General features: G+C 31.4%; 3 protein-coding genes across 3 annotated transcripts; 2 read left to right on the forward strand and 1 right to left on the reverse strand.

Annotated features, from left to right (window-relative positions):
• Positions 1-754: 754 nt before the first annotated feature.
• TRIADDRAFT_57705 (uncharacterized protein) lies at positions 755-5778 on the reverse strand (the record flags this gene model as incomplete). Its single annotated transcript, XM_002113828.1, has 6 exons — positions 755-1014; positions 1263-1350; positions 2339-3646; positions 4285-4404; positions 4866-5119; positions 5775-5778. The coding sequence occupies 6 exons, from the start codon at positions 5776-5778 to the stop codon at positions 755-757; spliced, it is 2034 nt and encodes a 677-aa protein (XP_002113864.1).
• A 3612-nt stretch (positions 5779-9390) lies between these two features.
• Positions 9391-13248, forward strand: TRIADDRAFT_26265 (uncharacterized protein; the record flags this gene model as incomplete). The annotated part of the gene is made up of 10 exons (XM_002113444.1): positions 9391-9459; positions 9641-9801; positions 10439-10548; positions 10776-10834; positions 11052-11208; positions 11367-11391; positions 11497-11617; positions 11933-12089; positions 12241-12494; positions 12619-13248. Coding segments are annotated over 10 exons (1743 nt in total), but the record flags the coding sequence as incomplete, so codon positions are not given.
• Positions 13249-17802: 4554 nt separating this feature from the next.
• On the forward strand, positions 17803-21978 carry TRIADDRAFT_64040 (expressed hypothetical protein; the record flags this gene model as incomplete). The annotated part of the gene is made up of 12 exons (XM_002113445.1): positions 17803-17877; positions 18189-18207; positions 18354-18412; positions 18592-18752; positions 19072-19181; positions 19420-19478; positions 19703-19859; positions 20002-20026; positions 20160-20280; positions 20650-20806; positions 20968-21221; positions 21349-21978. 12 exons carry the CDS (start codon positions 17803-17805, stop codon positions 21976-21978), a joined length of 1827 nt encoding a protein of 608 aa, XP_002113481.1.
• Positions 21979-22805: the final 827 nt, after the last annotated feature.

Raw genomic sequence — 22805 nt, forward strand, 5'->3', positions numbered from 1 at the left:
AGCTACCATCAATTTCCCTAGGTTGAAAGAGGCAGCATCGATTATATCTAAGATCTTTAAGCCCATATACACTTTGTATTCATACTACAGTGCTTCATAGTTAAATTGATTATTCTTCACCTTTTGCTCTAGAGGATTTTGACTTAGGTTATGGTGCTTTAAATAAATAAATTAAAATGGAGAAGTAGTTATCTTATTCTTGAAATATATTTATTCCATGAATATTGATATTCAAGAGATGCTTCATCATAATTAAAACTTGAACAAAGATTGAGAGTTTTTCAACGGTTTCGCGTATAAATAAATAATATGAATGGATGCATAATGCTAGTTGATATCTTTTAAAATTTGCTTCATTTACATAGATATATGATATTTTTCTGTGGCAACTACCGATTATCTTTAAAAGTATAAGGCACAAGTTTAAGCGAGGTATATAAGTATGTAGTAAATATGTCCTTCCAAAATTCTTCTTGAATGAATATATTCCAGATAGAGCAAAGATAGTTCAACTAATGAATAAATGCTATACGAATATTCACAGTATTATATAGATTTGAAAATATTAAATAAAATCAGAAATGCGTAAGCCGAATCATTTATCAGTAATCGGTAAAGCAATAGCTATTAATGGAATAGATTGAAATGTTCATATTTTATAGACGGATAGATGAGTAGATCATGCAGATTATAAGTTTTAATTATTGGGAATAGTGATGCATGCGTCGATGAGCCAATAGGAATGCTAACTGGTTTAAAATTCAAGTAAAATAGCTAAATCATGATAATGGAGTTTTTTAAGCACTACGAAGAAACTTTCCATAGTAGCTTCCCTTCCTAGTAACATTTTCCATCGTTTTAAGACTTCTATGCCCTTTTCGGCATTTTTAATATCCAAGTTATCGATTTCATTGCGTTCTTTCTTATGTAAACCAAGTTCACATGCAAGCTCTTCCCAGCGATCAGCTAATTTATCGCCCATGATATTAGTAATAGTGAGCATCTGTGAAGACCCTAAGAAATATACATTGGACCAATTTAACAAATCCGAATATACTCTGAATATTTCTGTTATCATACGATAAAGAGAATATAAAATATTCTAATATCATCTCTCAATCAATATTACTTTAATTATCTTTCTCATGATATTTAGCTAATATGAGAACTGGCCTTTATATAATGTCGATCAACGCTATCTTATACTTATTACATAGTTACCTACTTTGCAGCAAGTGCTATGAATTATACTGTTATCTTACAAAGCTCTAAATGATGTTGCTTTTCGTTACCAATATACATACTTTTTAGTTGATCAATTGCCTTGGATGCTGGTGAAAATTCCTTCGGCTAAGTGGCAAAAAATGAAAAAAATTATTTAAATTAAAAGCATTATTTATATGACACATACGATGATAAACGAAGCAAAAATTTATATTTATCACGATTACAATTTTAATTGTTATTTTTTAATAATTCTAAAGCACGTAATCTCCGTTACTTTAGGGGTTGAAATATGGAGCCTCCTTAGCAGTGGAAATGGCAACCTTGCCACCCTTCAAGGGTAAGCTATAAAGTTTATTAGCTTTAATATCGCATTGATAAAGTTTCAGTTTTCCGTAAATTTTTGAGCCCTAGTCTCATGTTTGTAAACTTCAAAAATTAGCTACTGTAAAGAAATTTATTATAGCAGCATATTTCTGATACGAAATTTTACTATGGTAGAGCTTTAATAATCTACGAAAACATTTATCGGCAGTGTTATGAGCTAAACAACTAGCAGGATACATTAACACAATTATCTTAAATATTACGCAAGGACTACTTTAAATATATATATAAGATTTGGAGATAGATTCACATGGGCCACTGTTAAAATTAATTGGCTATGATGTAAGGTTTCTCTAGCAAATTCTGAACTGAATTGAAGTCATAAACTGCCGATAGTAATACTATAAATGCTTTAATTTCAATAATTCACTACCGTATTTATCACAATATACTTTCGTGCTGTTTTTAACCTAAGCTCAATATACTCATGTTCCAGCAATTAAGGTTCTTCAGCAATGAGCTTCCATACCAAGCCAATTTGAAATAGCTTAATATAATAAATCACTATAACGTTGCATATGATGGTATTGTAGCATTTTATAGCTATCGTATCTATTAGGGATCCATTCCTGTGAACGGATATTTTCGATTTATTATATCTTACGTTGCTATTTAAACTTCGCAATATGCGGTTATTTCTCAATAGAATTGTAATACATTTGATAAATTTATAAGTCAAGTAGACCTTTGAACGGCTATATCTACATTATTGAAAAAGTAATCTAACCTCAAGCATATGAACCATAAATTCTCCTGTCTTTGTTATAACTGTATGTCGAATATTAACTACACCAAAGTAGGCTGGAATCGACGGACAATTTTCATCTAACTGACAAGCAAATTGAATAAAAACATTTCGCCCATGAAAGCGCATCTCTCGAACCATTTTTTTCTCTCCCATTTTAGATGATGGCGAAAATTTACCTTTTATTTCTAGTTTATAATTACCAGTAGGTAGCAATAATCTTCGATAAATTCCGACCATGGTAGTATAGCTTTCAAGGATTTGCAAATTTTGATTGTAGTTAGTAATTAATGCTACGATAATTGAAAATTCTGGAGAACTTCGTTGGCTACTGGTCATTAAAATTAAGCAGTCAGCATAAATAAATTGTGGTGGATACCATCGCATCGGGCCCAGCGATAATTTCGTAATGATTGCATTAGGAAAAGGATAAAATACGGTAAAAAGGGAAAATTTTTCAACTGCAAACACCACATAAGCCTTCTTATCGTTTAAAATGCGAATTTCGTAATCAATATAATGTCTTCTCCATCGCGGCTCCTGATCAAGAGTCGTATCACTCGAGCAAATAATTAAGGGTGGCGGATTTTTAAGATCGTAAATCGCGTTATCTTCCACTAAACAACTATTGATGTTATCCAGAATATCGCAAAAATCAAATAATGGCAACTGTAATATTGGTTTTCGGATTGGATTTGTTAATGATTGATTGGGCAGATCGAAATTACTTTTATCGTAGTTAAGAGTAAAATCATAAGGTTGTAGCATGACTGATGTAGTAGCATGAGTTAAATACTGAGAATCATCAGTAGCAGAATAAAAATAGGGTGGATCAGCATACAGACATGTTATAATAATTTCTGTCCAGCTTTCTATTGGATTTGCTTGAACCGATAATTCAATTCCTTGTAAACGATCTAATGATAATCTATAATTTCCGCCACCTAAGCTGGGATAGGTTTCAATTGCTTTGTCAAATGGTGGAAGGCGAAATATTGACTGCGGATAACGATTACTTAACAATTTTGCTGAAGTAGATGGTAGATAAACGTCTTGATCCAAAGAAGAATGATTAATGCTATTCTGAGGTGCTGAATAGGGCTGACTGTTAACGGATTCATTTTGTAACCTTGATGCCCCTTTAATACTGATCCGATTGATATTTGCCCTGGAGCTTTCAGTACTTGAATTGTTTTCTATCTTGATATCATTGGCAAAAGATACTTTATTAATTGCATCCGATAGTGCATGATCTTCAACTAATGGATTTGATTTTTTCCTCTTGGAATTCTAATAAAGTTAACGGTGAATTTGTGAATACAGAATGTTTGCAACATTTAAAATTGCATTTATAGATTTTCAGTTTCAACCTGAACACGATTTTGCCAGTTTCCTTAGGTTATACTCGTATTGATTTAATTTGACATTTATAATATCTAGTACTAGTAGATTCTCTTTGCATATCTACTATTCATTCTTAAATTGTACACTAAATATCGACTAGCACTACAGAAATATACAAAACGTTACAGCCGTTCGATAGTCTATTAATTAATACAGATCGTAATCATTTTATAAGCCAACGATTTAACTGATAGTGGGATAAAGTGAGCAGATATATCGTCCAAATATAGTTGCAATTTCTTGAGACAAAATATTTGTGTAGCCGAGTAAAGTAGTATTGCCATATTTCTTAAGAGTATTAATTTCCTAAATATTATCACTCTTCTAAAGATACAATGATCGCTAAAAGTAACACCTACTGCTAAAGGTTAATGTATAGTATTACGACTTTTAAATAGCTGTTGCTCTTCTTATTTAACAACACTGAAAATTCTTGACTGCTAAGGATAATGTGCTGTAACTATAACTTTTAAGTAGCTGTTATCTTAATTAAGTGGAAACTTAACCTAAAATTTAACTCTAACCTGATGGCTCTCTGTTTTAGCAAAAGTGGGGATAGAAGCCAAACTAGCCAGTCTTTCCATGCCATGATTGTTATTTGCTACTTGCGGAATCTTTTCTAGCGTAGCTAAACTTTCACTTTTCTAAACATTGAACAAGCAATACTATCTAAGTAAGTTTTATGGTTTCTTTATTTAACTTCCCCATCTCGTAGCTATTATTACTAGTTCTCTAGCAAATTAAATTTAGAATCACCTAAATAAAAATAAATGGACTAAATTGCCTCACATGAATGAATACTTCTCCGAAATTTATTAATACTCACGTTGACTCAAGACAAGATTATTTTAGGGTTTTCACGCATTACTTTAGAATAGTATTAGCAGTACTAATAAATTTGTACAAGTTGAGAAGATTAAGTCCGATAGCTATCTTAATGTAGCTTAATACTTAATAACTCTATAAATTTAGTTATTAGGTAAATTAAGCAAAGCATTGTATGCTTTTAAAAAGATCTTTTAGCGAACCATTATTGGCGCTATCGTAAATATCAGCACTGTTACTTTGATATTCATTTTATACTGATATCAATTTTTTAACTTACTCTAACTCTTATTTTTTTCTTCTCCTTTTTTGTTCCATAACCTTTAATTAGCAAAGACCTTCGAAGTCCGCGAATTTGATCATTCTTTAAACCAACTTTCTGGTAATCATTATCTGACAGTTTTAATAAGTCTTCGGCATTATGTACTTTATAATTTTCCTTTAGTAAGCTGTTATATTTTTCCAGATAATTCTCAAAGAGTACCAAGTAGACATCGTTAAATCCTTCATTAACAACAAATCGTTTTTCTGTATCTAAATCATATTATTCATGCGAAGTAGAATGAGTAAACAACATGTATACAATAATGCTTTACTTCCTACTGCTATTATTAATAGCTGAGAATGCAATATAATGAAATAAATTTTTATTTCACACATGTACCTGTAAACTGTAACAGAAATCCTCAATGAAATTAATAAAATCTCAGTTGGATTAAATTGTTATCGCTAAATATCACAGTTTATAGCCATTTTCATTCTACTGTATTTCTAGATAGCAGACCAATTTCTAAATACTATAAACAAACGACTAACGTAGCAACTATTGTATTGTTTTCTGATACGATATAGTATGACTAAAAAATGAAAGGATTTCTCCTGTAAATTATTAATACAGAGACTAAATAAACCATAAATTAGAGACATCTAATAAGAAATTGGTGAATAATAAATCAACTAGGATAGAACATATCGCCTTCAAGAGAAATGAAGCATCTTATGCAAGTAGCAACTACTTTCTTATTTTATTGGATTTACCGACTATAGCTTTCTTGACTAAAAGAGTGATGAAATGTAAATTTTCATCAGGATTTCAATCTACTTATGGAAAATATTTAAACTTGTATACAGGTAAAATCATTTCCTCTGCAATACAGAAGATATCCATGCTCTAGAAGCACTTTCTTACCCATGTCGAAAACATGACGCTGTAGTCGGAAGCCAGTGAGTTCAATTTGATCTGGATGTAACAAGTAGAGAAAGGCAAGCAAATAGGTCGCCAATGATAAAAACAAAGCCTATAAAATATTAATGGTGGATAATCAAATTCATGAACATAAAGTCCTTGTTCCGCAATAAAAATCATCCTCGTCAACATCTACATACCCAGAGGCGAAATTCGAATCATTAACCAATTATTTGTTTCCTTCATTATATTCTTACAGTTTTCATCACTCAATCGATTTTATAACAAAAAGAGATGAATATAACAAAGTAATCCTTTAAGCATAGTCAATAAAAGAAACTAAGGCATATTGAATTAAGTATCCCTAATTTGTTAAGATAATCGATGAATGGACAACAAATTTATTTATTCTATGTATTCTATCATGTCTACGATACACATACATATATATAATGCTTGATGTAGATAGTCGTCGCTGATATTCTTCAATATTTCAGATTTGGAGATATTTAATAAAAGAGCTCTCTACGAATAGAAATCACTGCGTGTCGTAATTTGTATAGAGATCCTATTTAATGGAAAGATTTACTATCCTCAACTAATCAACAGAAAGAATCTTTTGATGCTATTCCTGTTAGCTTCCGATGAAGAAACTGATAGAATCAACACTCTAGGCAATATGTTTATAGTTTAACTGCTTATAGAAATCTACTCCGTATTGTAGTTATAATAAAACAATAAATAAGTACGGAAAGACTATGAATTTGTTATACAAGAGTAGCTGCAGTAGAAAATACTCTCAACAAATCTATAGCAGTAAAGTCGTATCGATAGTATCTACAATAAAATTCTAATCTAACTAGGTCTGATGAAGATAAATTTTGTATACTGTATTACAGTCAATCTTGAACTGTCAGTGTATCTATAGGATATCAATAGGAATTACTGACCTACTTGACTCATCAGTTTATGTAGTTTAGTGTATAAACTACGAAATCGCAATAGTAACAGTAACATCATTATTACGATTAATACTCATTTACTATTGCTGGCATGAACATGTTACTGTAAACATAAAAGTTGAAATAGCATATCCTAGCCCCACACAGACAAGTAATGGCATCTGCTCCATAATTACCCCACTCTAATCTCGCAACTATATTAGCAATTTCAGGTACTAAATAGGAATTAATTTTAATGCTTAATTCACTATACTATATCTATAAAATATCGCAGTTGATTCTAGCTTAAGAGATTTGTAATATCTCTTTGAAAGACTAAGATTAGATCATGTCCTCCTAAATACTGTAGACCTCAACATTTGCTGTATGGCGGACCGACTAAAATTTAGTATAACTTTGAGCATGCATAGTAAAGGTAAAGTTAATTATTTACAGATCACCAATTTGATTTCTCGGTAATTTCAAAGTTAACTCTCTACAAATGTTTATTGTCTGAAATGCTAGACCATTTATGCTTTGATAGGACATAAGCATCCTTTAGCAATGAAACTGATCATATCTAGACACTAAAGCTGACTTTAGTACTGAAACACTCAATTTGCATCTGTATAATTTAGAATAGCGATCATCAACAGCTAATCTGGCCTGTAATGAATCATTCTATAACCTTTACCATTTCCTAGATTAGGTTAATCACTATCTCATTTTATTTTAGCAAGGATAAAATTGACTTCCATAGAGCCTTGTACTTACTAACACAGTACTCTGTATTTCATAATACAAAATGGAAATTAAAAAAATTGTTTAGAACTTCTTAATTCAAGCTAGCCGTTGCATAGCGAATGGGCTAATAATTAATAGACCACTATTTCTGGGGCGTTGTGAGCTCTCTATACTGGTTGAAAGCTGTTTAGCATAGTACGGCGGCTTATTAGATCTTTTAAATTTTCAAGGCATTTACATTAAATTTGGCTCAGATTCTACATAAACAGAATGTTACAACCTTGAACCATTGGCTCTTGATATTTCTATTCATTTTTACTGCAGTATTAAGTTACTTTATTTCTTTAAAACTCTAATGCAAACCAATTGTCACTGGTACATGTACGGTCGGGTTCAACCAACATACAAATCACGCCGTAACAGTGGCCTATAGCAATGTTCAGCCTCTGCTATATCATTCTTAACCTAGTGATATCACTGATTTAAACACCTTCCATTCAAATGGAAAGGACTTGATAACAGATTATGTTACTGCAATAAAGTTGCAAGACCTAAAGTCTTATTTTAATGCCCATCATTTAAAATATTAATTCATCACCAACTTAAGATTTTCATACTAGTAATAATTCATAAATCTTGTACCGTCTTATTCAGTCATAAATACTTCAGAACAATTCACAGTAACTGCTTTAACTAGATAGCTACATCGTTGGTTATAGATATTTGTTGCTATTTGCAGCATGATATCAGATTCTATTCTATGCTAATGATTATTGCATACGGTAGTACTTCATAATCACTAATCAGTCCGTTACGATGAATATAATTTAATTAATAATTCAATAATATATACGATGTTCTTTAATAACCTTAGTAAATATATTTTTATATGTGGGGGAATGGCATAGTGAGCCATTCATTAGGTTGTATTAAATATCGCAATATAGACACTTATAATAATGAAATAAAAAAATCCTATTGACGAGGCTTACTTCTTTAAAGTAATTAAGAAAATTATTTTTTTAAATAGAGCTTTAAAATAAAGAATATAAATGGACTATACATGCACGAATAGGTCAATTTTTCATAGTGGCAATTTTATTATGCAATTTTTGGAAGAGCTGAAGGTAATTGTTTAAGTCATTAACTACCGTTAAGTATACGAAGTTACTGTTTTATCCTCTTCTTTGACTTTTTATTGTACCTTAGTTCTAAAACGCAAGGGAATAAGGTAATTACGGGAAAGAAAGTCCTGAACAAAAGATTTAAATTTAATTCAACGTAAGATCCACCCGGTTTACGTCAAAGCTCGTCACTATAGAACAGAAAGATTGTTACAAGAAGACATTACTAGTATACCATCTTACTTCTAATCAATTGGCTTTAATTAACCAAGCCATCATTATTGCTATTGAAATCTCGGAGTAGCATTAGCAATGGCGACCAAAACTGACCAGGAGAAACCAATGATGGAGAATCATCAACATCAAAATCACGACAGTGCTACCCAGGTATAAAATTAGTCTTCCTTCTGATGCAAATAAATACGTGGGTGCAGCATGTATTTTAATTAAAGTATCAGTTACCAGGAGCTGATACCTATGTTACTTTGTAGCTATCTAAATGGGATAGGCTAATTATTTAAGCATCAAGATAAAAGGTCTTAATAATTTAACTTGTTGCTACCGATATCCACTTCATCGACTTTGTTGAATCTTATGCACCTATTTAACGCGTTATTTTAACATTGTACTCACTTATTATGTCTATCATTTTTATTCTATCATTTCAATATATTGAACTCATGATTTAGGATGATAAGAAAAGCGCTGGTTAGTACCTAATGTTGATACAATATTAAGTGATAAATGATAATCATTAATGATGGTAAACTTGGCTTAAACTTGTAAATAAGATTAAACCATTTGAATCACTTTCTTTTAGTGGTCTATAAACTTCATGAAGTTCCTCCATTTCTGTATACTATTGCTCTAGGACTACAAGTAATGACTTCGAGTTATATTTCATCGGTTTTGCATCTACGGTAGCAATAGGACTAATTCTTTTCACTAGATTGATTTCGTTTTCACTCAATATTTTTTAATATAATTCACGTCAAGTGCCAGCGTTATCACACCATAATGAATTGATTGCCGATACTAATTGCTCCCACTATTTCTGTAGCATTACTTAACGATGTTTGGGAGCACTGTTTCTTTACCATTTGTCCTCGCCGCACCGCTTTGCATCGGTAATAATAATCCATTAGCCATAAGTCAGTTGATTTCCACCATTTTTTTCATGTCTGGCCTTGCTACGTTATTGCAATCAACATTTGGCGTCAGGTTTGTCTAAATAGGTCATTTTTATAATGTTTATAACTTACATTTCTATAATTTAATTCAAAAGCGGATGGAGCTCTACACTGAATTAGAGTAGAGAGTATAATTTTTTTTTTTTTCATTTTACCGTAAGTCCTTCGGCTGCACGAATGAACAAACATTAGCCATGAAATTCGTACTATACTGAGAGGCAACTTTCTCATGATTCGCTGGCATCTTATTTCAGTAAATGGTCATCTTGGACCGTTTCATTTACCATTGAATTCCGTGCTAGCAATGATTATTAGATTATTTAAATAGTTCATATAATTAATTCCGATTTAAAATCATATCATTAATGCAGAGCTAATATATGTGGTAGACGGTAACTACTTCCGAAGGAAAAACTATTTGTTCCATATTTATTTATGTTAATCACTTGATCTGGGACAATTTTAGTAAGACAACCACCAAAAAATAGAGCTTATAGAAAGTTTTATTCACAGATAATTACTCTTTAATATCAGTTGTGCTAGATCTCTTAAGTTGGTCCATTTGTGTCCTTTAACATGCATATTACACAGTCCTTTTGGCATTGTTTACCAAACTATAGTTTGTCTTTTAATGAATACAACAAGTGATTAATAAACCAAATTTATAGGCTACCAATCGTACAGGGAGGATCCTTTGCCTTTATAGCTCCAACTATTGCTATTATGTCACTGGATAAATGGAAAAGCACTTGCAGACCAAATATTTTACCCTGGGCAAGTACGTGATTGTATAGAATACTGTAGTACTATCTTCTTCATTGCAGGCTTTACCATTTCTATACTTAACTAAATCAAGTATTAAATTGTACTATATGTACTTGCATACATTCTTTCTCATCATCTGAAATTTGCCATAGTATTCTTAGCCACCAGAAATAAAATAGAAGACTGAGTAATGCAGAGAGAATTATTAAATAAATATTACTTGGCTTTTTGATTGTTTAGATCTTACAATGGATGAGCAAGTAAATCAAACAGAAATGTGGCAAGTTCGGATGCGAGAGGTAATTTATCCTTGTCGAAGTCGAGAATTATAGGTAGTAATAAGTTAGTAGCTACAACGCGGTGAATTCGTTTCTAATTTCACATAAATGAAATTATGCTTCTTAGTGAGTCCAACTCGAATAAACGAGTATTCCTAAATATATTTTGCTTACCGGTAACTAATTTATATTTTAACTATACTGAAACTGGTAATAATAACGTTATATTTATTAAAAGATCCAAGGAGCTATCATGCTATCATCCCTATTTCAAATATTCATTGGTTTTTCTGGTATAATTGGACTTTGCCTACGATTTATTGGACCAATTACCATCGCTCCGACGATTACTTTAATTGGGTTATCGATAATTAGTGCGGCTACATTTTATTCATGTATGAAAATGATAAATATTTAAAGTTAATAATCAGTCAATAGAGTTATAATTGTATAGAAATATGTGATCAAATATCTAGTCATAATAAAGTAATTTTGATAAATTTTACATGCTAAATTCTTAATATTAACTCTGGGTATCTATTTTTGATTATAGCTTCCCACTGGGGCATAGCGATATTGTAAGTATAAGTTATATTATGATGAAGTGTTAAATTAAATGAATTTAAATGTTAGAATAAGAAGTCCTGTATAATTTGCTCTCGTACATCATTATAATTTGTTAGGACGGTATTCTTTATCGCCCTTTTCTCACAAGTTCTGGAGAGATTTCCTGTTCCAATGCCCGCTTTTCAGAGAGGGAAAGGCTGTTATGTTACTAGAGTGCACATATTCAGGCTCTTCCCGGTACGATAATCGTTGATGATAATTAAATACTTTACGATATATCTGTTCTATTAATGATTATAACAGTTTATCATTTACCCCGAGTAAATCTTATCGTTATATCGAAGTGATAAACAAATTGTAAAATAAAAAAATACTAAAAATATTTGGGTATAGAAAATACTCGTAAGTAACAATATAATAAAAACTACAGAAAATAGTAAATCTGAGCAGCCTTTGTAATTTACTCTCGAATTGGTCTATATACGCGTATGATGTAAAAATGATGTCTGGAATCCGAAATATTAACACTCTAATGACTTTTTCTAAATTTAGGTATTGATTGCTGTCATAACATCATGGGTATTATCGGCTATCCTTACATCTGCTGGTGCTTTCACCTCAAATCGAGCTAATCCAACCTATTTTGCCAGAACTGATGCTAGAATCTCTGTATTACAAACATCACCTTGGTTTCGATTTCCATATCCTTGTATGATAAATGCATTAACAAATCACTTTAACTCCTAATGTAAAATATGAATGCAAATTAATTATAATTATACTTTAATCGTTTATATACATATAATCGTATAACCGAATGACTTGGCTTACTTTACTAATTACAATACATTTAACTTTAGTTCAATGGGGTACACCTACAGTCTCTGTTGCTAGTGTATTTGGTATGCTGGCGGGAGTATTAGCATCTATGATCGAATCGATTGGCGATTATTATGCTTGTGCTAGACTTGCTGGTGCCAAACCTCCACCGAGACATGCTATTAATCGTGGTATTGGTATGGAAGGAATAGGATGTGTGTTAGCTGGTATGATTGGCTCTGGTAACGGAACCACCTCCTATAGCCAAAATGTAGGAGCCATTGGTATAACTAGGGTAAGTTATGATATTACTGAATAATTTTATTAACCGTATAGACGATGATTCAATGTACTTTCTACTGTAGCTCTTTGAATTTACAAAACAATTGTTGATTATTGTCTTTGCTATTATGCTAAAGGTTGGCAGCCGTGCTGTAGTCCAGTGTGGAGCTGTTATAATGATCATCTTAGCCATTATAAGCAAATTTGGAGCCATTTTTGCATCAGTACCTAATCCTATCGTTGGGGGAGTATTCCTTGTTATGTTTGGACTAGTAACATCAGTTGGCCTATCCAATCTTCAGTTCTGTAATATGAATTCGCCAAGAAACATCTTTGTTGTTGGTATATCGATTATTTTTGGTATGGCTTTCCCTACTTGGCTAAGAACGGGCACTAACTCATCTGTAATTAAAACTAACGTAACAGAACTGGATCAAATTATTATCGTTTTACTCAGTACTAACATTGCTGTTGGAGGATTTGTTGCTTTAATCCTTGACAATATTCTTCCTGGTACTTTGGAAGAACGTGGTATGCATATATGGTCTCGAGAAACAGCGAATGCATCGAATGTAATGAGTTATGAATACGCAAAAGATATAAAAAGATCATATGATCTTCCATTTGGAATGTCTACTTTCTTCCAGAAATTTGCATGCACAAATTATCTGCCATTCTGTCCACCACGTTATGATGATCTGATAGAAGAATCAGAGCAACACATAGATCTGGAATCTAGGAAAGAATACATTAGTACTGTAGTATAAATAATTGGTTTAATTTAGTACAGCAGCAGCATTAATAGCTTTTGCTTTAAATTTCTCACTACGCTTTTATTTTTATTATTATCATATATTATAAATAATAGCCGATACTAACTTTATCGAGATTAAAACGGTGTTGAACATTGTCAGTTTAAGTACCAACTTTATAATATCCGCTAGAGAAATACAACTGTTGTTATGCTCTTAGGGTTTCTTCTGTTCTTAACTTGATGTTCTCCAGCTAATGTTCTCACTAACGATGACTCTCTATAAAACTTTCATTTACACCTTATTTAGTAGCCTTCATGAGTTGAATATAAGCCAACTTTAATTCTAGGTTAATTTTTGGAGCTGGATTACATTCTTATTCTATGGTAAATAAAGCAAGAAATAATTTATCATTATTCTGATTTTTCCCTTATATTCGATCATCCTTGAATGGAAATTATGGCATTGAACAGTACATATTTTATATTTTAAATAAGAAATTATATACCGAACATAAAAAAGTTACGGTCATGATTTGAATAATGAATACAGATCGTAGCTAAGTCATATAAAGGACTACCGCATCTATGATTAGAAACTTTTAGTAATCGATATCTTAATATATCTATACTGAAATCATTCGCAACCCCTTAGTTATTCTAGGATCCAACTAAGGTGCATAAATTCTATTCTACTACTTTCATGCCTTTTCTATGAAATTTATTTGACCATTTACAGTAATTCTATGTAAATGTTCAGCTATAGCTGTTCCAATTTAACCCGGTTAGTAACTACTATGATTATAATAAACATTACGATATCTAATGAATATATATAAATATTTGTAATTCAGAGATTCTATAACATACAGGCTGTTCTCAGCGATGTATAACGAAGGAAAAAAGTCCAATAGTAATATAGGAAAAGAATTCTGAATTCTGCATTAATACTCGAAGATCGGGTTAGGAAGCTAATACTTTTGTAAAGGACGGAGATTGCTAAAAATTTTTCCAGATTGTTATCGGTATTTAAAGTGTTAATTATTATTTTTACTCGTATAGCAGCAATATTATAATAATTTTACATAGTGTGATTTTCCGATTTGAAAAACCTCGACACCGGTGTTGACACAAGAGATCTCTAATACTCTAAGGTAATGAAGATTAAAAATCAAAGATTTTCCCATTTAATTTTGACATTAGCATAAGCTTGTTATTATGAATGAATTAGTATACGTTCATAAATTGAGAAATCGAAAAAGATATGAATAGACGTAATGAACAATTAGTAATAACTTATAATTAACTTATTTACTTGCATAGCTGGTAATGCGTATTCTCGTAAATAGCGATCTCCTCTGATCCTATTAAAATATGAGTTTCATGATTTCTGCTACTATAAAATTTGACTTTCAGATATTATTTACACCACAGCAGTAATGCATTATAAGATTAAAAGCATTTTTCATTATTGACTTAGTAGATGATGAAAATTGCAGTACAGAGATACGATGATCGCTAGTTAGAGAATGCTTTGTAAAATGCTTCTTAACGATATTTTGTTATACGTAATACAATATTGTTCATTGCAAGAAGCTCATCGTATGAATTCTTACCTACCTAATAAAACAGTTGAAAGTGGCTAGATTAATTATCTTAGATAAACGGATTACTGCTCTGAGAATAGCGCAGTAAATTATAACTGTGAGCACTTTTGAATTATGTAAATCATCTTTATACCTGTACCTTACAGTATATTATTTATGCCATTCTTATCAGTCAGCAGTACTCATGATCGCTTGGGGTCTATAAGGTAACCTATAATTAAAAATTAGAATTACTATTATCGTTTTTCTTCTAATTCAATCCAACCAAAGCCGACCCAATTTGATTGTATTTATCACAGGAATGATTGATACCGGTACAATATTTTAAGAGTAGATTAGAAAATTAAATTCTTATGCATCACGCGAGATAATCTTAGTCAGATTCTTGAATTAGCGTAAAATTTTAGTATCTGAAATTCGATTTCATTAGGAGGATTTCGTTAAACGATCACCAAATTGTAAAGATATTTAAATGCCTATATGACTACCTTACACATTTACTACTAAAAAATTATTGTTCTAAATAACACTAATAGAATAAAATATGAAACAGTTTATAAAAATTTTGAACAAATACAATTATGATTAGTTAAATTCATTAATTTAGATTAAAATTATATAATTCTATATCAAGATATAAAGAGTAGAAATTACTTCATTGTAGTAGCAGGTCAGTATATGTCCTTCTATGAAATTATTTTCTTAAACAATTATAGAAATGCAAGGGTAGTATAACTGTCTAATATATAGTTATTGATGTCATCGTATTCTATTTTGCATGTAGTCTTCTTATATACTGTATACGAGTATCTATGCTTTGGTAAGAAGTGCTGAACCTGTTGTGCTATGTATTGCCTCTGAATTAATATGCAAAATCCTAAGTTTTGCATATGTATTAACTTCCAGAGTATAAGACAATCCTAATCAAATTAATCTGTGATGAATTAATTATATGTAACATCGTAATTGCTGTATATCTATATTTTTGTATTGAATTTCATTATTAAACTTTATAACACTAATCAAGTCCGATCAATTTTATAAATCTACGCAAATTTATTCCAAATTTGCAATTATTAAATTAAGCTCATGCTTTCTGCCTTTCTGCTATTCAATAAATGAATCGTGCACCAATTAATATACTGTACTTTGTAATATAAATTATAATTCAAAAAATTTTTGTTTTCTTGCGATGTATGATTCTCGAGAACTTTACTTCTCAATTCAATACTATCCATTCACCAATAAGTTATCTAATAGCGAATATCACCTCTGAAGTACAGACTATTATAAGTTTATTGCCAGCTCTTTCGATACCCAATGCTTCACAATCATCGACTCCAAAAGTAAATCAGCTGATACCCGGGTTACAGTTGCCGTAAGGAAAAAATGGCATATTGTACATTATGTATTCCCATTTTAACAAGCCTAACATCACTTTACCTAAAACATACATTGATTATCAATTTATATTGACCATAGATGCAATCTGACTGTATAATTTCATTCATCGCCATTTCCGTTTTGTTTCCTTTGATAGCAAGTGACTGGAGATATTTTGCAGCAGCTTTAAAAAGCCAGTTACGTAAAGTTGTTGTTTATTATTTCGATATTACTTACTTCCAAAGTATGCTATCAGTTCAAAATTGAATAACCAGACAACTATTACAATTATTTTGCCCGAATAGCCTGAACCATAATATCTTGAATGAACCTTACATCCTTTAATCGATAGTGCATAATTTGATCCATTTTTACGCACTTTAAGGCCATAAATAATGCTTAATCAGTATTAGCTTACTTCTGTGCTTAAAAAATTAAGCTAATCCTTTATAAAGTATGAGGTAGGAGTCAGTTAAATGCGCGAAGAGAATATATTCTATTCATTTGCAGAATAAAACTTGCTATTGACAATTAAGGCCTATATACACAAGATTGATCTGTTCTGCAGGCCTGTAGACTTTAATAAAAACTGTAGGACCTGTGTGATCTTAATCATGATTAGCCTTTGTAACAATTTACTTTTTATGGTCTTTATTTACCAATAAACTTCATCGTACATGATAAATCAAAACTAGACTTAGTGCCTATCACTGAAATTTACTAACGATTGTAAATGATCATCCTGCCACAAAATACCAACCAGCACCAGAAAAATTAAATAATCACAGCTAACGATTTATCGCTCCATCATGAATATCATCCCTCTCTTCCATTAAAGTACGGTACCTCATTCGCACTATAGTATATTGGGTCTCATGGTGGTCAAACAATTACGGCCATAAAAACTTTGTTTATTAGCAATGTCATTGTAGAAAATCCTGACAGCAAGTAAAAGCTTAGAGATATTGTTGTTTGCCGTCTATTGATGAAAGTTAAACTTGACTGGAGTAATGACGTATTGCAAATTATTTATTTGTTAACCCTGCCCCTGGTTCTAACCATACGTCGTATATGATAGACTAAAAGAGTAAAATAAGAACTGTAAAATGGAAGCACAACTGTTATTAGTGCTAGCTTTTAAATGCGTTGTAACGCTATGCTTATGACGTTTCTTATAATCCTTTGGATATCAAATTATTTTATTCTACTCTATGAACGCAATTATTTGGAGTAGCCATTTCTAAGTACGACAAGTCCCAGAATAGATAAAATATTTAACCATAAGAGATAAATAAACAAACTGCTTAAACATACATACGAGCAAACTATTTTTTTTTACCGCCTTTACAACAATGTCAATTATGTAAATTTCCCATATTTTTTTGCCGCCGCCTTGATTTGATACTGATAATATATATTGTAGCAAAAGACTACCCCGGTGCTACCTCAAAATTATTTACAAAAAAATTAAGCGCTTGCTTCGAGGAGACATTGCTTGTGCCATATTTCCAACATCTAAGTTGCTAATCAATTTATTTTAATCACCTCTTCACGAATAAAATCTCGCCGTGACATTAGCAATGGCAATTAATTCCAATCATGATGATACGATGACAGAAAATCACCAACAGGAAAATTGCAATGGTACCATCAAGGTATGTTAGTTTTACTTCGGGTACAAATAAGCATGTATTTAGAAGCCTGTATTTCAATTTACCTAGATTGTAGCAACAGTTGATATCGTTCTCTAATTTTACAAAAAATTAATGGTTTAGGTTAATGCTTTTAAATATTAAGATAAAGAAGTCTTGATACATCAATTTGCTGCTGCTGGGATATCGATTTCACCAATATCAGCAGATTCCAATAGCTAATCCTATATTTTAAATATCATATTAATATTCAGATTATTTATTGTATGTATTTTTTATTCTATCTTTTCAATATTCATTATCTCATGATACAGAATGATGAGAAAAGCTTTGGTAAGTATCTAATGCCGATAAAATGTTATAGATAAACGATAATAATTAAATGATGACAAACTTCGTTTACTCTTGATTATGATTGATTTCTCCATTGCTAAACTCATAAATTAAATTGATCAAATGATTCTTGATCACTTTTTTAGTTGTCTATAAGCTTCATGAAGTTCCTCCATTTCTATATACTATTGGTCTAGGATTACAAGTAATAACTTTGTGTTTATCCAATCGATTTTTCATCTACAGTGGCAATACTCGTATAGCTGATTCTTTTTACTGGATTGATTTTATTTTCATTAAGTTGTTTAAACAGTATTAAAGTTAACTCTTAGCTTTATTCGAGCATAATTGATTGATTGCAACTGTTCTTATAATTTTCTATAGCATTACTTGACAATGTTCGGGGCAACTATTTCTTTACCATTTGTCTTAGCGGCACCACTTTGCATTGGTTTTAATAATCCATTAGCTATAAGCAACTTGATTTCCACCATTTTTTTTGTATCTGGTATTTCAACGTTATTGCAAGCAACATTTGGCATCAGGTTTGTCTTATTTTTATTATAAGTATAGCTCAAATGCCTCTTATATCTAATATTAATTAACTTCGCGATGAAAATTGTTACATGTACCATCAATATACATATCACCAGAACCCATTTCAACATGAAATATGAAATAAAAAATAGCTAATTTCTAGAGAAAAATTTTTATTGACACACATGCAACTTTTAACGTTCGCGATGTTGTACATCTTAAGTTCACTTTTTCGTATCACATAATCACATATAGGATTTTCGTGATTGTTTACATAACTATAGTCATTTCATTAACAAATAAATGATTAACAAACAAAATTTACAGGCTGCCAATCGTGCAAGGAGGATCCTTTACCTTTGTAGCACCAACTGTCGCTATTATGGCACTTGATAAATGGAAGGGTACTTGTAGTCCGAATGTTTTGCCTTGGGCAAGTAAGTTATATTAAAGAATTTTACTATCATTTCCTACTCTGCATGTTTCGCTATATGCTATGTACAACACATGACTAAACATTCATCAGAATAGTATAGCATGTACTTGCATGTATTCTTTCTTAGCTCATACATATTTCCTATCATTTTATTAACCACCAGAAATAAATTGACGTTACAGCAATGAAAGAATGCTTTATTGCTAACTAAATAACATTTTCCTTGATGATCTACGTAGACCTGACATTGGCCCAGCAAGAAAATCAAACAGAAATGTGGCAATCTCGTATGCGAGAGGTAATTTTTCTTTATGTCATTCGCTAGTTAATTAGTTGGTAATGGCTAAGTAACAGCAGAACGATAAGTTTACACATTTCTGTAGAAATGTAATCATGTCTTCTTTATAAAGTCCAAGTCTAGGTAATTTTTATAAGCTCTCCAATATCTTTATTATACTAACAACTTGTTTATATTTAAATCATGCATAAGCTAGTAATAAAAATGTTCTACTTTATTACAAGATCCAAGGAGCTGTCATGCTATCATCGCTATTTCAGTTAATCATTGGTTTTTCTGGCATAATTGGACTTTGCCTAAGATTTATTGGACCGATCACTATTGCTCCTACGATTACTTTAGTTGGATTAACGTTAATCGATCCAGCTACCTTTTATTCGTGTATGAAAGCGATTAGAATTTTTAACTGATTTAAAGAGCTATAATTATGTAGAAATATTGCATATAATCATATATTTAGTATATTACATTTTAAATATTAATTTCTTTAACACTAACTTTATGTTATCCATTTTCATTATAGCTTCTCACTGGGGTATGGCGATATTGTAAGTATAAGTATAAGGTACCGGTATAATATGATGAAGTATTAAATCATATTACTTAAACTAAATCTAAATATTAGAAAAACATTAGCTCTCTAATACATGCATTTCGCTTTTTACACATTCGAATTCTTAGGACAATATTCTTTATTGGCCTTTTCTCACAAGTTCTGGAAAGATTTCCTATTCCAATACCCGCTTTTCAGAGAGGGAAAGGCTGTTATATCACTAGAGTCCACATATTTAGACTCTTCCCGGTATAGAAATCGCTCATGATATTTTAATGATTTAGAGTATCTTGATTCTATTAATAATTATAAAACTTCATCAATTAGCTGAAGTAAATCTTATTCTTATTGGAAGGGAGATGTAATAATACAGTATCATACTTTATGATAACAATAGTAGTAGCTATTTAATAGTATAAATTAATCCTTATTTTATATACGTAAATATTGTAAAAGTAAAATACTAAAATTATTTTGGGAACGCCACTAATAAAATCTTCAGAAAATAGTAAACTGGAGTAACCTTTGAATTTTACTTCCCTATTTTCCTTTTTTCCATGCAATAATGATATATAGAACGTGACGTATCAATATTCTATTGACTTTTCCCAAATTTAGGTGATGATTGCTGTTATAGCATCATGGATCGTATCGGCTATCCTTACAGCTGCTGGTGCTTTCACCTCTGATCCAGCTAATCCAACTTATTTTGCTAGAACTGATGCTAGAATTTCTGTACTGGAATCATCACCGTGGTTTCGATTTCCATATCCTTGTATGATAAATCACTTTAACTCCTAATATAATATTATATGAATACAAATTTATTATAATTATACTGTAATCATTACGTTAATATAATCGATTATATAACTGACTAACTTTATTAGATTAATAGAATTTCGCATATCTTAATGTCATCTTGATTCACTTTAGTTCAATGGGGTATGCCTACTGTCTCTATTGCTAGCGTATTTGGTATGCTAGCGGGAGTATTGGCATCTATGATCGAATCGATTGGCGATTATTACGCTTGTGCTAGACTTGCTGGTGCTAAACCTCCACCGACGCATGCTATTAATCGCGGTATCGGTATGGAAGGAATAGGATGTGTATTAGCTGGGATGATTGGCACTGGTAGTGGAACAACGTCGTACAGTGAAAATATTGGAGCCATTGGTATAACTAGGGTAAGTTATGATTTTATTGAATAAGTTTCTTAACGAAAAAGGCGAAGGATTAATATAGTTATATCGTGGATTGCATACGAGCACTATCAAATAATTTTTGAACATCATATTTATCATTATGCTAAAGGTTGGTAGTCGGGCTGTAATTCAATGTGGAGCAATTATAATGGTTATCCTAGCCATATTTAGCAAATTTGGAGCACTTTTTGCATCGATACCTAATCCTGTTGTTGGCGGCGTTTTTATTGTTATGTTTGGACTAGTAACAGCAGTTGGTATATCCAATTTACAGTACTGTAATATGAATTCGCCGAGAAATATCTTTATCGTTGGTTTGTCACTCATTTTTGGTATGGCTTTCCCTACTTGGCTGAGAACGGGCACTAATTCATCTGTAATCAAAACTAACGTAGTAGAACTAGATCAAATTATTGTCGTTTTACTCAGTACTAATATTGCTATTGGAGGAATAATTGCTTTAATCCTTGATAATATTCTTCCTGGTACTGTGGAAGAACGTGGTCTACATATGTGGTCTCAAGAAACTTCGATTGCATCGAATGAACTAAGCAATGAATACATAAAAGATATGAAAAGATCATATGATCTTCCGTTTGGACTGTCCGATTTCTTTCATAAATTTACATGTACAAAATACCTGCCATTCTGTCCGCCACGTTATGATGATCTGCTCGAAGAATCGGATCAACGTATAGATCTAGAATCTAGAAAAGAATGCATTAATACTGATTTATAAACGATTGACTAAATTTAGTACAGCAGTAATTATTAATTGCATTCGTTTCAAATCTGCAACTTTGCCTCTCAAATTTTTTATTCTATTCTATATTACAAATAATAATAGTTGATAACCTTATCTCTTATTGAGCAGCATTGAATATTTATTAATTAAAGTACCAGCTTTGTAATATCCATCATAAAAAGGCAACTGTTGTAATGCTTTTCTTCCATTCTTAGATGGATGTTCTCCAGCTAATACTCTTATCAACGATGTTAGTCGAGAGCGGTTTAACTTATAAATATTTTCTACTTTTTATAACTAGTTCTAATCAGTCGGTGTTTAGTAATCTAGATTGGTAAATTTTTCGAAACTTCTGTCCTCTCTAACTACCGTATAACTGCCTAATTCCATATTCAAATAATCGTATGCTTTGCTATAACTAGTAAGATTATTAGTGCATGATATTTAAGGACGCCAGTACAGGCTGTGATCTTATTCCATTGTATCGTCTATTTAAAAATTATCATTACATTACCTACTGTGATAAAGTGTCTTCTCAAAAATACAACACGAACTACAGTTTCTTATAAACTTCACTTTATTACATAAGATTAGGTTCGTCTCATAGCTACCAAGGACTACCTCGCTTCAATAGGACTATCTCTGAATTATCTTTTACAGCGAAAGCTCGCGGTTTATATACCCCTTGTTACAGAATGAATTTTACACATTGCAAACATATCTTGCCAATTAAGTCGCAAGATAATAGTTTATCATCGCGCGAGCTATTCATTGTTTACGCGTCTAATTAAAGCGCCACAATACAATTCTCACAGTACTAA

This window comes from Trichoplax adhaerens, genomic scaffold (assembly GCF_000150275.1).
Source record: "Trichoplax adhaerens TRIADscaffold_6 genomic scaffold, whole genome shotgun sequence".
In the NCBI taxonomy this organism is placed as follows: domain Eukaryota; kingdom Metazoa; phylum Placozoa; class Uniplacotomia; order Trichoplacea; family Trichoplacidae; genus Trichoplax; species Trichoplax adhaerens.